The sequence below is a fragment of the Platalea leucorodia genome, assembly GCF_965183815.1.
Source record: "Platalea leucorodia genome assembly, chromosome: 7".
NCBI classification, from domain to species: domain Eukaryota; kingdom Metazoa; phylum Chordata; class Aves; order Pelecaniformes; family Threskiornithidae; genus Platalea; species Platalea leucorodia.
In genome coordinates, this window is record NC_138829.1 from 57,963,695 (window position 1) to 57,980,527 (window position 16,833).

A 16,833-nucleotide genomic window follows, 5' to 3' on the forward strand; every position below is an offset into this window, starting at 1 on the left:
CTCTTCTTATACCTAATTGACTAGTTTAACTGTCTTAGAAGGACATTAGCTGCTTGGGAGTGGGAACGTTGTTCATTAGAATTCCAGTGTTTGGTACATTGCGAAGGATTAATGGGCTGCCTTTTTATTCAGTATAAATGCCCACCAAACATTCTAAAATATTTTAAAAGTTAATTGCTGGTATTTGATCCCGCCTGCCCTTAAAAGAAGTGGTTGTCTATGTATTCACATCCTACACACATTTTTTCTGTCATCCTTGGATACTGAAACAAGAAACAAAGGCCCTGGTCATGAAAAAAGTTAAATGCTAAACAATAACAATATACCATGGAAGAAGTTGTGCTTGTTTTGCCTGGTTTTAACTACTAAATGTTTTTAATTGGGAAGCTGACCTAAGATGCTTTTTCTTAGCTGAAATATTTACTTGCCTGTGATTGAAAGAGATCCCATTAGAACAATTAGTGGCTAACAAATATGTTTTCCACTGTGTGATTTTTCCAGCTGGTTAATTTTTGTTCCTCTGCAGGTAGAAATGTGCTTCTTTAGCAGTATCTGTGTGGATTTTGCGTTGCCTTTTTTGTTTCCGCAGGTACAAAGCAGTAATTGATGCTTGTTCCCTCCAGCCTGATATTGACATTCTCCCTCATGGAGACCAAACCCAGATTGGAGAGAGGGTCAGTAAACAGCTACAGGCTTCTATTTTTGTTTTAAATATACAGAGGGTTTTTTATTATTTTGTTGTGTTCTTAAAATCTTACCGGTTATTTGGCAACAAAGGTAATCTTTCAGTTGAGTGTACATTTGGGTCATTAGTCTGAAAGCTCATTGCTCAGTAAACATGGAAACACTGTCATTTATGTGAGATGCAATAATTTAAATGTGCTGCTATCAGAATGTTTGACTAATTCTGTGGCTGCTATCTCAGATACCCTGACTTCACAGTGCATTTTTTGGTTTCTTTAGGAGTAACATAAAAATAAATAATTCATTGATTTATTTATTTCTTTTTAGAGCCCCTTCATTTAAAAAAGACCAGGTGTTTAATAAACAGCAAACTAAGCTTTATCACATCAGGGAGGATTAGGGAGTGACAAGAAAGGAAACAGAAGTCACAAATCTGTAAACAGTTTACTCTGGCATATACTGGCACTGTCACAAACAAACAAAACAAAACCAAAAAACCCACAACAAACCCCCACCCCCCCAGATACATTTAAGGATACATTTCCATGCCTAATCTCCACGCTGGCTACCATGTTAATTTTAAATAAATTAGTTCCTAACCCAATTCATTGTGTAGCCAAACAAATGTTTTTTTGACAGGAGGAGGGAAGCGGAAGGGAGGGAGAAGGTGGGGTAGCGTCTTTTGGCAGCAGTACTGGCTTATGAGAGGTTAAGGTGTTTGTGGAACTGCAGGTGGATCACAGGAAGGATAAGTAACTTAGAGCAGGGTGGTAGCAGGGGACTAAGGGCCAAAACCAAGTACAGTAGCAACCCGGTAATGTTCACCTCAGCATGGTCTGACCTCCCAGCTAGCAATTACTGATTACAGTATATAATGGAGCTGATATAGTGTGAAAGCATACAATTATAAAAATAAAAATTGGTAAGAACCAGGACACAGGCAGACTCATAAGGCTAACTTTTGAGTAGAAGTCTAGTTTAGACTGCCTGCAGAATATCTGTGCCACCTACACCATTGTGTCACCACAAACCATTAAACATTTCCCGTCCCTCTGGTATGTATGGAGTACAGCTCTGGACAGAGTGCTCTGGCTTTTCTAACAATTTATGTACTGTGTCCCAGCTGAATTGCAGGCCCACACTTTTGAAAAATTTCTCTGGGTTTCTTTGTCCAGAAAGTCTTCTGTGGATAATCCGATCTAAATATGAGCATTCAATTGATGTTTTTGTAACTGATTGTTTTTCTCCTGCTTATCTCCAGGGTATTAATCTGTCTGGAGGGCAGCGCCAACGTATCAGTGTGGCAAGAGCACTTTACCAGCAGACAAATGTTGTGTTCCTGGTGAGTAGGTGCCGTTATGTTTATGCTGCAAACACAAGCATGAGATGTGAGCATTTAGAGTATTTCATGGGTAACACACACAGAACACTGTGCTTCACTGAGCTAAGCCAAATGTGCACTGTTTATTTTATATCCGTTGTTAGCTAGCCTGCAGGTAAGAAGCGTTTTGTAAACGCTGCAGACAGACAGGTAGATATTAGGATACAAATTGAAATGCTGATGCTTCCCCTCTCAGTCTGTTGAAATTTCTTTTTGGTCTTTGTGTTTATCTTTGGTACTTAGAAATGTAATACTCTCAGCTGTATTCATAAAATTCCTAAGCTGTCTCAGGCCTAAAATTAATGTTGTCCTGTGTCTGGGGTGTTTCCTTTCTGCAACAAACTAAGCTGTTTTCCTACCCTGAACTGCTTGTTGTATATCCTGTCCCAACTTCAACAGAAGTGCTATGGAAAAAGGAGTGAGAGCAGGCTCTAAAAACTTAGTAGGTGGGAAAACGGATGCATCCTACACGCATGCTGGTAGTGAGCTTGCTGGCTTTCCGATTTAGGACTTCCTTCTTAAGCTCAGTTTTCAAGGAGCTTTGAATCCAGCTGTTATGGCCACAAGACCTGAGTCACATGGGATTAGAAAAGCTGTGCACGTTAGAGGTCATCCCTAAAAGTCTGGGAGGTTACTTAAACCTTTCCCTGTAATTAGGCTGATCAATATGTGCTTGCTTCATGTGCAGGGCATTTCCAGGCATTGACCAGAATGCAGGAGGGTAGAGAGCAGTCAGGCCAGGTGCTGCAAATCAGCAGATCCAATAACTTGGTTTTGTCACTTTTGTCCTTTTGTGCAGGACACTCAGTAACCTCCTAATAGTAGCAGGTTCTCTTATGGTTTGGTAATGTAAAAGCACCTACAAATAAACTTTTTTCTAGTTACCGATCTTTCAAAAATAATCAGGAATCCTATATGTTAGTATTTGTAAACACTCAGTTCTTTTAAGACTGATTTTGTAAACAAATGCTTATGAAACTTCTCTCTCACAAGTGTGCACCTCATATTCAATAACCTTTCGTATTCTCTAAACTTCTTGTAATCATTGCAGGTATGAAAAAAGGTCATGTGATAACTCATTGCATATTTTATTCTTAATTACATTCATTCACTCAGCGTGTTTTATTTGTTGCATGTCGGACTAGCCCTGCAGCGTGAACTGATTTTTTTCAGGTGTCTTGTAATCAGTGCATCGTTATAATCATATACGGTGAGTGCCGCCTTAATGAACAGCCTTGCCTGGCTCCGCAGTGCAGTGTCACGTTCTGTGAGCTGGCATTTACAGTCCCCAGAAGTGCAGCATTGCATACGAAGTGGCTGTGCACAAACTCGGGGCTCGGAATGATGTGTAGGTATGTGCCACGTGAGAAGAGCGCAGCAGTAAAGCTGACGACATACATCCTTGCTCAGAGAGCACAGTGCACACACAGTTGCACGCACGTTTTTGAGAATAAATTCTGTATTACAGTCAGAAGTTACTGTGTTTCAAAAGCACTTTTTAAGTGTTCTAAGTTATGATGCTCTGATTTATTAGAATTTCAGTGGTCATATTTATCTCACTGTTGATTTCGGATATTTTTGGTTTTGTAGATACATGAAAGCAACAATACTAAAGTGTCTAATGCGGTCATAATGTGAATTGTTGCAAAATTGAAGGGAATAGAAGTTCAAGGGGATTTTCTAAAGCACTCACCTCTTTGCTTATACCTCTCCCTAACTAACTGGTGGCAATGATGTCACTCAGGAAGCAGAATTAATTCAAATTCAACCCTACTTTATCAGCAAACACCTGGAGAAAAGAAAACAAAATTTGATTTTTAGGAAATCCTGGTTTTAGTGTAATATAATAGCATGAAATAATAATACTAACTAAATCCTACAGCCAGTATCAGTAGTGCAAGCAGAAATAATAGATTTGTAATTCCATATAAATAGGATTAGGTAAACAAGTCCCTCAAAAGAAGGTGCAGATTAGCTTATGCCTAAATTAATTGCATATAATTCATTGATTCAATAAGATAACCGAGGTCATAAATCATGCATCTGAGCAGAGTCATCAAAATGATCCATATTTCTCCTTTTGTGATTCTTTCTTAATAGAGTTTTGATTTACGGATTAAAAAAAAAAAAAATCAGAAGGCAATTACATACAAGGGAAATAAAAATGTGCTCTTTGTCGCTGTCCCTGGAGCAGTTTGTGTGATATATACCATAGACATACATTGCCGTATCGTCTTGAGTCTGACAGAAACAATGTACTGCAGTTGTGTAGGCTATGAAACATCTGTTGAGAAGAGCAGTTCCCGGAAGGCCTCAGGAAACGATAGCACGTACACAGCTGATGTTACCCTGTGGCTGAGTACTCGCTGCAAACAGACAGGTCAAGGTTTGTTGTTACATAGTTTACAAAAACCATTCCTCAGAACAATTTTGATCTTCTGATGGCCTCTTTGATTCTCTATATTGATCTAACTCATTTTACCGGTATTAAAATCTGTCAGTTTCCTTAAATCCCATAAATGCTGGCTCCAAAACCTGACCTCTTTTCCTTGTGACAGGACGATCCATTTTCTGCATTGGATATCCACCTAAGTGACCATCTCATGCAAGAAGGGATCCTGAAAATGCTACGGGAAGACAAGCGGACCATTGTGCTAGTAACTCACAAGCTGCAGTACCTACCCCATGCTGACTGGGTAAGAAAGCTCTTCCCGTTTTTTCTGAGGAGGCAAGAATGTGGCACGATTGTGTCCTGCGACAAACGAGGCTTTTGCTTCATCTTTCCACCAAGTGGTAGTTTAGTGAGAAGAGACGTAATAAAGATATTTTGAAAATTAGCCAGTGAGTTTGGGGTGCCGTAATTTTGGGATTCCCATCTTAGATCACCTGAATAGGTTGGATTTTCGTAGAGCTGATACTTAATACTCTCAGGAAAGCAGGCTGCATTTAAAATATATTGAGTATCCAAAATTGCAAAATTTTGCTCATTTTTTTATCTCAAAACAGTGAAATGTTTGAGTAACATATTTGCCTCTGCTGGGATGTTGCTAGGAATTTGTCCATGCTGTGTCAGAAAAAGGTGTGTTTATGGATACTGAGGTGCCTGGAAATGTAAGGAAAAAAACAGTATTACCTTGCGGTTAGTAGTAGTACATAATGAATCAAGAACATCTTTACCCTTTGTATGCTGGCAAAATTTTAAGAAATGTGTAGTATTCAATTTTTTTGTTAGGTTTCTTTGTTATATCTTGTAGTTTACAGAAAAAAAATTAAGGTATGCTTTCTGTAATAGTTTGCAATTGCAAAGTCAAAGATGAAGCAAATCAAGTAGGGTAAGGAGGTTTGCTTTGTTGGATCTTTTTAGTTCATTGGTTCACACTGGCCTCCCACTTAGTTCTCCTACAGTTATCCAGCTACAACATCACAGGTTGTCTTGCCCACGAGGACTGATGACTGCAGTTATGCCTCCTAGCAGGACTTCTCTGCCATTTGCGTCTTGCACAGACTATAGCAGCAGTTACTCCATCTCGAGAAATAATCATATTTCAGGTGCTTTCTGTTCGTCATATTGGCTTGCTATAAAGGTGCAGATAGACATTAATCTTGTTCTGATCATGTTTTTGGTGGGCAGTATTTATGCTTTATGGTGTCTGCTGTGACCTTGTCCCTCAGTTATACGCCCTTAAGAATTACTACTGTTCTAAACACAGTTCTGGTTTTCCAGTTAGTGTCTCTCAGGATACAGAAATTTTCTGCCTCCTTCCCCTGCTTGTGAGGTCCATCTTAGCTTCCTCTTTTTCAATTGTTATATATTGGTGTTTTTACTTATTATGCACAGCTATGGCCTTGTATCAGTATAATCTTTTTCATTTTCTTTATGAATGTCAGACACATTTCTAAGTGTTCATATTTTATGAGATACTCTATGAGAATTATTTTATTTTTATCTTCTAATTCAGTTTCAGTAATGTTTTATGAAAGATACTGTTCCAAACAGCCTATAGGCCAGGAAGGATTTGTATTAAGTTTATCATTAAAATGTATTTATTAAGAGGTAGTTCAGGTTTTTTTCCTAAGCATAGTTCTCATTAAGCCTTAGCAAATTTTACCCAATGGAGTGCAGCAGGAATATTTATTTTATTTTATTAAGGAATTTTAAGCAAAAATATAATTTGAAGTATATGTGATGGCCCTCCTAAATCTTCATAGCAAAACCCTCAGAAGAATTCAGAGTCCAGCCCAATTACAGGTTTCCTGAATAAATTGACCACAAAGATCCTTGTTTGCTTTATTTTTTCCTTTCCCCTGGTGTAAATTCTTAGCAATAAGTGGAACAGATTATTTCCCTCCCCCCCCCCCCCCCCCGAAATTTCTGAGTTTCCAGGGCGAGAGAAAAATAAATACTGCATTAACTATTTTCTAATGATGTCACGTGGGTTTACAATCCGCACGCCTCATTTTCCAATTCTCCTTGTCAGATCTAAAGGGAAGGTAGGTACACTGTGTATACAATGTAGTTACACTGATATAAACCTGGAAACCACACCCTTCAGACTTTGTCTTGCATATATACTTTTTTTTCATACCATGTCCACTATTGATGCTTTTAAAAGCTTTAGGGATTCAAATTCCCTAGCTTTTCCTTATCAGGTCCATGATATCAAACAGACGGTGGAGCCAGCATGCTCACAGCTAATTGCCTGAATGAGGGCAAAACATGCTGCGCTCAGAGTGTTGCTAAAAGCCTTTTCCTTTTAGGAGGTATGAGAACTCTAAAATCTTACCTTGCCAACGACTTGTATTTAGGAAGAGTAATGCACTCTCCTGTTTGCTGATGGGGACCCCGTTCTTCTTCTTTCTTACTTAACAGCAGCCTTCCTTTCTGAAAGCATGAAGCAGGAAGTTTCTGGGTTTGCAGCATCTTGAGTAAAGGGGATAGAGTTGAGAGAGAACTTCATTGTCTTCTTAAGACAGATTTGTTTGCAGAAATATTCTTTACTTAAGAAAAGAGAAAATTCTGTCCAGACACAACAACATAACTTTAAAATAAATAGATACACATGGCTATTTATCTCACCACTTGCATTTCTAACTTTCTAGATAATTGCAATGAAAGATGGTAACATCCAGAGAGAAGGAACACTGAAGGACATTCAGAAATCAGAGACTGAGCTCTTTGAACACTGGAAGACGTTAATGAATCGACAAGACCAAGAGCTGGAGAAGGTGTTTGATGGGCAGGGCAATCAACATTTGCAAAAAATGTGACAATTTTTTTTTTTCTTAGGTTGAAAGCGTTAGCAAGGATTGCCATGCTGTGTGTAATTTCTAACTTAGTATGAATGTAGTATTACTATTACCATTATTATTTATCTATTAAGAGAAGTTCCTTCATCTGGACATCTCATACCTCCTTGATACTGTTGCCTCTGATCCATTCTTGATAGGAAGCCCTATCAAAATATTCTTGTCTAAGGAATATTAAATTGGGCCATTTTAGGGGAAAAGCATTGGTAATGTGCAATATTGACAACTGCTTCTATAAATATGCCTGAATTTACTCATTGCATTGAGCAGACGTTTTTCGGATGTGCCTATATTGAGCTCTCTAAATCATTAACACATTTTGTCTTTAATACTACAACACAGGAAGAATGAGATATTCATCCTGGTTCTTTTTAATTCAGGGATATCTGTCCAAGTTAAGATTCCAGGAGGGCTGGGATTGACAACCTGAGATTAATGTCAGATATCTAATTGATGTCCTTTGGTTTTACACAGAGGTAGCAAATCCATCACTTATGACTGCCTGCTGTAAGAGTCTCACTTTTATTTTTCTCTGTCATTCTGATTGGAAGCAAGTTTTGTCAGAGCTAGTAATTTTTGTTATTAATTCTCTGGTTGAGAACACAGAAACTGTCCCTTTTTTAGGAGACTATTATTGAAAGAAAAACTGTTTTGGAAAGAACAAATCTCCGGAGGACGATGTATTCCCGTGAAGCTCTGCTGAAAGATGATGAAGAGGATGAAGGTAAAAGGGCACCCTTTGAGCCCAGTACCACTACATTACTGTTTCACAGTTAAATTATTTTAGAATGAATTAACATAATTAAAACTGGCAAGAGAATAACAATTTTTCATGTGGATCATGATTTGCGAGTGCTGTTTCCATTGATTTTACCTCCGGGCTACAGTGATTTCAAGCATTCAGAAGTCATATCTTCCTCCAAACTTTTGAGGGTTTTTTCCTTATACTTGAACATGATTTGATAAAGAAAGAGAAATAATATTGAACAATTTTTGCGGGGTGAGCTTCAAACCTGTCAATAGCTAAGCACACTCATTTAAGGTTTTACCTAGGAAAAAATTGCAATTATTTTTTATCAAGCCAGTACTTTTAAATTGCAAAAACATGACTGGAGACATTAATCACCTAGTGCTAAGGTTTTTTTGCATCTTTTTAGCATGCATTACTACTAACTTTAGCAGGCTAATACATGCATGCCTGAGCAGGTAATTTCATCTTAAAGCCACTGTTTATCCTGTAGAAGACAACCTGTTTTGTAGCTGCCACTTGTCAGTCTCTATGAAAGGTGTCTGTGAGTAAGTCAGCGTGGCTCTACTTTTTTCATGCACATTTCAGAAGAAGTAACAGAAAGTGATGATGAAGACAACCTGTCTTCAGTGCTGCATCAGAGAGCAAAGATGCCTTGGAGAGCCTGTGGCAAGTACCTCAGCGCAGCAGGAATCCTCCTTCTGCCGCTGCTGGTTCTGTCCCAGCTGCTGAAGCACACGGTGATGGTGGCCATCGACTACTGCCTGGCGTGCTGGACCTCGGATGCCATTTCTGCGAAGACAGAGCTGAAGCTGAAAAACTGCTCTCACTGTGAGGTATGCAAAGCCTCATTCGTCTTCCTCTTATGATTTAACCAGTGGTGATCTCCCACTGTCGACCTCCGCTCCAAGATTTGTGTGCAATGTGCTGTATTTCTATAATAGAACCACTCCAGAGTATTTTGGGGTTAATTCATTTTCGGGTACACAGTGCAATAAAACTAACAGTTAGGTTTTGTGCATTGTTGTTCTCCTTTTGCTAGATTTGTTGTATTTTCATCATCTAGCTGATATGCCTAAACCTCGATCTGTAAAGTAATTTTGATATCATAGTTCTTTTTTCTTTTTCCTGTACTGTTGCATTCTCACTGCAAGTAGGCCTTTCAGGTTTTGTAACATATGGGAAACACAGATTTCTTTTTTTTTTTTTTAATAAGCATGCTTTTTTCATAGATTTTTGTGTGAATTCCACATGGAACTGACCACAGTGTTACCTAGCAGGGTACTCTGTATGTATAAGGCAGTAGTGGAGGGATTTTGTTTTGTTAGAACTAGGATTGTTTTCTTTATCAGGATTTAGTGCCTACAAATAACCCACATTAATGTTTGGCAGGTGCATGTGTGGTTTCACTGGAGTCACGCTTTCATCTCTAAAAGATGCTTTATTGATGCTGGGTTTAAATATGAAATTAGTATTTCAAATTAAAAATTATTCTGTTCCTTTTCAAGAAGTAAACCAAAACAACAAAGCCATAATAAATGCCTTGAAGATGATTTTTTCCTTCAGATGAAATTATCAAATATATCTTTTCAGGGTTTTTTGTAGTATTCTATCATTTTAAATTTCTGATTAATCTCTTACTTTCATGCAAACACTCCTCTTCCAAAGGATAATAAATTGTGGTGTAAGATGGTTGAAAATCATTGGCAGTTTAATTTAGGGAGTCTTGTGTTTGTGTTTTTACAATAAATTTTAAACATAATTTGCAGTGAATAATTCTGTTGCTCTTTCTTTGTTTCTTAGGATTTCAACCATTCTCCGTATTCAAAAGTTTTCAGCATTCTCTGCTGTGTTGGGATTGTATTATGTCTTGTCACATCAATAGCAGTGGAGTGGACTGGCTTGAAAGTCACCAAAAAGCTACACTCTTCCTTACTAAATAAAATTATTTTGGCTCCAATGAGGTATTCCTCTGGTTGTAATACAAATTATATGGTAGTAATTTTGTGTTCCTTACTTGAAGGCAGTCTTCTAAGCACAGTTTTTATTAAGAAGTGACTGTGAATCACATTTTTTTTTAATGTCTCATTGAAAATCACCAGGTATCAAACTACTGAGCAATTTTTGAAAATGGTACCCAGGCTGCTCAAGATCCTCGACACTAGTCAAATGCCTCTCCTGCCTGACTGTGACTTTAGAGATTTACTTCCTTGCATGTTTAATTTCTCTTTGCTGTTTTTAATTAGGGAGAAAACACAATTATTGATCAGTATGTTGTACAGTTCATTCATAGCGTGCATCATAATCTTAATGACTGGAAATATTTACTGTCAGACAGTGATTGTGCTAGGCTATGAATGATAATTCATAGTGCCATCACAGTTCAAAGGGATAATTCAAAGTGTCATCACAGGCATCATTAGAGTACACTGGGGTGCACAGATACCAGTAAAGGCCTTTGTTGTCCTGCATAAGTTTTATTTCTAAAGCATGAAAGGAGAGCTGTAGCTTGTTCAAACCTGCAGCTGTTACTGAACAGTAGGAAAAATACCTTCTTGTTTTTAAGCTAACTGTATTTGACCAAGAAATCATGGAGAAATAATATACATGGAAAACCTCAGACACTTTTTTTAAAAACTTTTTTTTTTTTAGGAGAGCATTAGACTTCAGGTTCAACATGAGTTATGGAACAGTTAACAATTACAGAGCAATAACGAAGTTTGCATTTTGCATATGCAAATGTAAAGGAAAGGTCTTTTAATGTATTATTCCAACAGTTGTTTTTAGTTATGCATTTCTATTCCCAGAAAAATGCAAGACTTGCAATTTAACTTTGTTTGCATTTTTCATGAATTGAAGAGGCCTCAAATTGCAAATCTGAAAGGATTTTTTTTAAATGTAATCATGTGATTTGTGGAGCTTAGGCAGTAGAGGGAGCTGAGGACGTGCTTGCTGTTGTTGGGTTACAGTCAAGACTGCCAGTTTATTGGAAAGCCATGGTTATGGGGCAGAATGACAAGCTTTACTGTGGTCGTCAATTTTTTTGCTTGTGTCTGTGATACAGTACCTTGCCTAAAGAAGACAGAAAAAAAAAACCCCAAACTATTCTAGTATCAATATTGTAATCTTGCCCATTCCTTGTCTCATTTTAGGTTTTTTGAAACAACACCTCTGGGAAGTATATTGAACAGATTTTCAGCTGACTGCAATACCATCGACCAGGTACTGAATAAATATATTCAAGCTCCCAAGTTATGCTGTCTTCCCCAGTCTGAAAGAGTGGGTTTTCATTTATTATACACTCATTTAGATGAAGTTTGCTGATGATCTATAATTTTGACTACTATATCAATTTGCATCATGATTTTCTAGGTTAAGAATGAATTCCTCATCTTAAATGCACATTGAAAAACCATTTATTTGATTAAGATGCCCTGTATAGAAAAGGGAAGCAAAATTAGATCCTTAGTGATATCCCCAAATTAAGAGGATCTACTGTTTTTAAAAGCGGGTAAACACGTTCTCTTGACACATATGAGCAAATGAAATGAGAGAGAGGCAAATGCTGTCGCCCAGAATAGAAATGACTGAAATTCAAATTATCAGTATTTACCCCAGACTGCACTGCCAGTTCATAGGATCGATGCAGATGCTGAAATCGTCTGTTGCATCCCACCTGTAATCCTCTGACATGAGGATTGTGGGCCACAATGCAGACACATGAAGCAGCCCCACAGAAATCCCCCCCGACTTTCCCAAAACCCAGCAGTCAATTCAAAAGGAGACCTGTATGCTTAGTACTTCAGATCCTCAAAAATTTTTTCCTGGTGTAAGTGGGAGAAAGGAAAATGAAATAATGCTGGTTTAAACTTGATACGTTATGGAAGATTCTGTGTGCTTATTCTTCTTTATCTATACAGCACATTCCAGCTACCCTGGAGTGCTTGAGTCGTTCCACTTTGCTGTGTGTATCTGCTCTTGCTGTTATCTCGTACGTCACACCAATGTTTCTCATTGCCCTGGTTCCCCTTGCAATCATGTGTTACTTCATCCAGAAGTACTTCCGAGTCGCATCACGGTAAGAGCATAAACCAGTATCATTCTGGCAATAGAAACATCTGCAGTGCGCGATTGCATTGCAGAATTGCAGTGCTGGGGAACTTCATGTTTAAATTTGGTCCCGTCAAAGCCATGGCCCTGTCTGAAAGCGAGCCAAATCCACTATAGTGAAAATGTGTCATTGTACAAGCGCCTTTGCCTGCAGCTCTTCAAGCAGAACTTCTGGGAGGCATGAGCAGGGTTTTTGTCTGTGATCAAAGTTTCTTAGAGTTCACAGGACACAAAAACCCAACTGGATGCTGTCCTCCCCAGGGGCCGTGTGCTGGGTACATCCAAGAAAATGTGGTGACAAAACAGGGAAACTGATGTCTGCCTTTCCAGGTGGAAGTGGAAATCTGGAGGCTGGAAATCCAGTGGAGGCTGGAGAATGCAGTATAACCACGGTGATACTGCTGCCTGTTAAGGATCCAACATGCATGAGCATCCTCTTCTTCTGGGTGCCTTTTAGTTTGTAACAAGTTGAAAAATGTTAGCCGTATCGGTGATTTTTCCCCTTCTACAGTCATACAGCTTCCCCCCCCCGGTGGCGCTCAAGAAGCGTTTGCAGCCATGCTGCATTTATCCCTTCGTGTATGCATGGATCGAGAGGGAGTCTGCAAGCAATTCACTTCCTGCTGGAAAGAACCGAGACTAAACAGAATTTCACCTCACATGTGCTTCCACTGATCTGGTGACTAAACATGAAATCGAGAAGCACAACCTAATGATGAGTGCAGGCTCTCGTTTAGTGAGTGTATGAGTTATACTGTTAGCTCAGGGAGAAGTTGTGCGGTCATCTGGGGATAGAGAGGGGAGAGAAGGGAAGTTGCATTTTGCCTTCTGCTTAACTTGAGCTCTTATTTGCAGTATCCCACTAAATTTATATTCAGCATAGAGCCAGAATGGTGTTTAAATGAATAAACAAATGAGTATAAGAAACAGGAATATAGGAGAAATGAGGGAAGGCAGTGAAGGGCAAAGAACCATTCAGGACTCCAGCACTGTTTGTATTCAAATGTTAAAAGAGGAATCCTCCTGGAGTCTTCATTCCCTGCTCAGAGACATGCAGCACTGCTTCGTGATCTGTCTGAACCTTATGTATCTAATTACTGTGATGAGATTCCCTTTCACTCCCTGGGCCTGTTTCAAGAGAATAACTGCACAACAAAACTGCCTTTTTACAAAATCCTTTTCGTAACCCTCTCCAGGGACCTGCAGCAGCTGGATGACAGCACTCAGCTACCATTACTCTCCCATTTTTCAGAGACTGTCGAAGGTCTTACCACCATCCGAGCCTTCAGGTAGAGTTTTTTAAGAAACATACATTACCTCACTTTTGAATATCTTTCTCTGATTCTGTTCTGCAATTGTGCAGTTATAAGTAATTGCTATTTGGATCACCTGGAAAATCCAGAGTCCTCAAAATGCTGCTAAGGGAGAATCTCCAAAACACTGAACAACTTTAAGCGTTTTGCATGTGAAGGAGTTACTGTAGAAAAACAAGCTAATGTGTGTCAGCTGCCCTGCGGTAACTCGCCATACACTTGCACGCAGCCTGGAAAAAAACTTGTGGGCAAATGTGATTTAAGAAGCTAAATTAGCTTGCAGTTACCCCAGCATGCAGTGTGGCAGACTCTGCGCTTGAGCAGTTGCCATGGAACAACTAATATGCACTAACTTGCTATGCCAGAGTAATTTGTGTATGAGTCGATGTCCTGGTAAGATAAACTGTGCAGGCTAGTGACTTCAGAGGATACAAGAGCACCCTAAGTTATGTTTCAGGTTGCCAGCCAAAAATGTGGTTGTTTATACTGATTTTGAAAATACACAAGCTGGAGACAGTGTCTTTCATCATCTGTTTTGATTCATTTTTCTGTCCACACACGCTCACAAGAGAGCAGCCCAGGAACACCGGATAGCGTGCCCGGGTTGTGTATCTGTGTTACAAAAATGGCAGTCACGCTGATACTAGTAGAGGTACCAATAAAACTGCTGCTGAGCTTACCAGCTGCTTTCCCTACACCAGTGCTATTCTTGTCTCTTCCCAGTTGACCCAAATGCGGTCAACTGTCTTCCACACCCCTTCTCAGCTAGATATCTACACGTTTTGTCGGTTATTACTGTTCCCATTCTATCTTTGAAACAGTAGTGCTTCTTTCTCCTAACCTATAATGTTAATTTTATAATAGAAGTAATGCACAAAGTTAACTTTCCTTAAACTATTCTAAACAGGATATATAAATAGCTCAATGAAAGAACAACCAATTTAAGAGTTTGTTTCTTTTTGACTGAAGGTAGCTTCCCGAAGAGTGGCAGAACAGCATAGTATTTTCCATTATTAATTACTGTTACTGGATATTTAATTCGTTAAGTGCCAACAGTGTTCTCTAGTTTGTAGGTATGTCTATGTTCAGTTTTAAGGAAATTCAATTTCTTTTTTAACTGTTGGTTTTCTCATTTATCCATGTATTCTTCTACTTCATCAAGAGGATCTTTAGAGTATTACGGCTGTATATTTTCAGGTGTTGATACAATAAATAATATTCAATGCCATCTAGCTAATATCTTCAGTCATTTGGAGCATTCATTGAAATGAACTCCTCTGCCAAAGAATTGTGTTTGGTGCCTCCTTTTCTTAAATCCCGCGGTAACTGATGTGTGTCTGACCCAACAGCCATGTGCGTGCAGTAAGTTCTGTATTCCATCGCCTGCCGGCCTCCCGCATCAGCTGGTAACCTGGCTATTTTTAGGACTCTGTAGCTTTTCAGCTGCCTAACATATTAGCAGGAGGGGAGTTTAGACTTGCTAGCTTGAGCATCCCTAAAAATAACACTAATTCAAGAATCTAGTCATAAAGTTAGGAGGTGCCAGTTGTTCCTGGAGTGTCCTTACCCTTGGTAACTCCCCATCCTCCACTTACTCAGAATGCATAAGGAAAAAAACATACAAAAAATCTAGGGGGAGATCAGAAAGACAGCTACTGCTGCAGCTATAAATACACCTTCAGCAGATGCCCTGGCCTGATTTATAGTTTGCTGTCTGGCACTTCGGATTGCATTGGTGCTAAGTAGTCAATAAAATGTAAATGTGAAGGCTTCTGCAAAGACTGGTCTGTATTCTGAGAGGCCTTGTAACCTGGGGACACTTTCTGAAGAGAAATTCTGATATTTCTGCAGTACTCCACCAACAGTGGTAGCTTTGTCTGCATCCCCATTCCACGTGCATATGCATGACTGACTCATGATGCATGCCTCGCATCTTCTAAGGCATATCTGCATCACATAATACCTCATGGTATAGAGATATGAAAGTTGAATGTGACTGAATTGGTTCCAGAAGCAGTGCAGGCTCTCTGCATGGTAGGGCACTGAGGGTAATTAGTGGCGAGGAAAGGCAGGGCTCGCTAGCTCTGATGCTGCGTTGCACTAATGCTCGCTTTCAGGAGTAACCATTCTAGGCTATGCGAGCACACCAACACGCTCGGAGCCAGCTCAGGCCATTCTCCTGTCCAGCAGACATCTCTCTTATGGCTTGGCACGTGGCTAAGTTGTGAACAGCTAAATTGTTTCCACAAAGTGGCCTATTTCTTTTCCTGAAAAGCATAAATGATTTATGTAAAGTTGTAAATTTATTATACTGTACTCAGAAGAAGGTTTAAGATACTCTGCAGTGAACAAATTTGAAAACTTCTCTAAGCCATGTACTTCATATTTAAACAAAACATTGTCATATCTTTCTCTCATACCAGCATAAGGAGAGCTGAGTTTATAAATAAGTAGAGCTTGTTGGAACCATAATAGCTAAGGATATAAATAGGGCAGTTTTATAGGGGGGGATTAGCAAGTTTGTTAAACTTGCTAATGTAATAAAGGGGGGGCAAAGGCAAGCTTTGGGTGCTTAAACTAGATCTTCAGGCCTTCAAGCTTCTATTACTACCCTGGAAAAGGCTTTTGTGCCAGACTTCTCCTTTATTATTAGACATAATTATTGATACACTTTATTATTAAGAACACATTAATGCACACCTATGCAAATAAATGTGCCCAGCTAAACGAGGTGACTGGCTGACTTGCATGCTTGCCAAGACCCCCATCTAAATAGGTGTAGCAGGGAATCATCTTCCATATCCGCTGAATTCAAGGCAGAATTCACGGATGCAGCTGTTCTGATGAGTGAGTGCAGATCCACGATAATAAACTGTAAACCAGACCTATTTGCCATTGATCTTATTTCGTGTTCTGTGGCTAATTTGTCTGAGGGGGGGAACACAGGTCTTTCCAGTCTGTTACTTTTTGTTGCACCATGTGCTTGGACTTTTGTTTTCCAAAGCACTCCGTTCGTTTAGTGATAAGGACAAACATGTTTGTCTAACACTGGAGCTACCGTGACTGGAGATACTTTGGATTTATACTTTATAAATGGTTACAATTTCTAGACACTACAGGAATATAAATTTTAAAACTTGAGTTTATATGATTAAGTGAGAAAAGGAACTGCATTCTGCAGTACTGCTTTTCACAAGTACATGCATGTATTATTTCTCATATATATTTTTAATTTTTTTAGTTTCAGATTTGTCTCTCTTAGAGTTTCCAATTAATAAAATGCATTTAGA

The 16,833-nt window shown here is 39.0% G+C and overlaps 1 protein-coding gene across 2 annotated transcripts in view; it reads left to right on the top strand.

Annotated features, from left to right (window-relative positions):
- ABCC8 (ATP binding cassette subfamily C member 8) overlaps positions 1-16,833 on the top strand; it is an 82,851-nt gene that overhangs the window by 53,748 nt on the left and 12,270 nt on the right. For both annotated transcript variants that reach the window (XM_082316958.1, XM_082316959.1), the window contains exons 20-29: positions 590-674; positions 1,946-2,026; positions 4,624-4,761; positions 7,166-7,291; positions 7,997-8,096; positions 8,709-8,956; positions 9,924-10,084; positions 11,273-11,342; positions 12,041-12,198; positions 13,427-13,519. In XM_082316958.1, the coding sequence (XP_082173084.1) occupies positions 590-674; positions 1,946-2,026; positions 4,624-4,761; positions 7,166-7,291; positions 7,997-8,096; positions 8,709-8,956; positions 9,924-10,084; positions 11,273-11,342; positions 12,041-12,198; positions 13,427-13,519 (1,260 nt within the window). The remainder of the gene's footprint in view (positions 1-589; positions 675-1,945; positions 2,027-4,623; positions 4,762-7,165; positions 7,292-7,996; positions 8,097-8,708; positions 8,957-9,923; positions 10,085-11,272; positions 11,343-12,040; positions 12,199-13,426; positions 13,520-16,833) is intronic.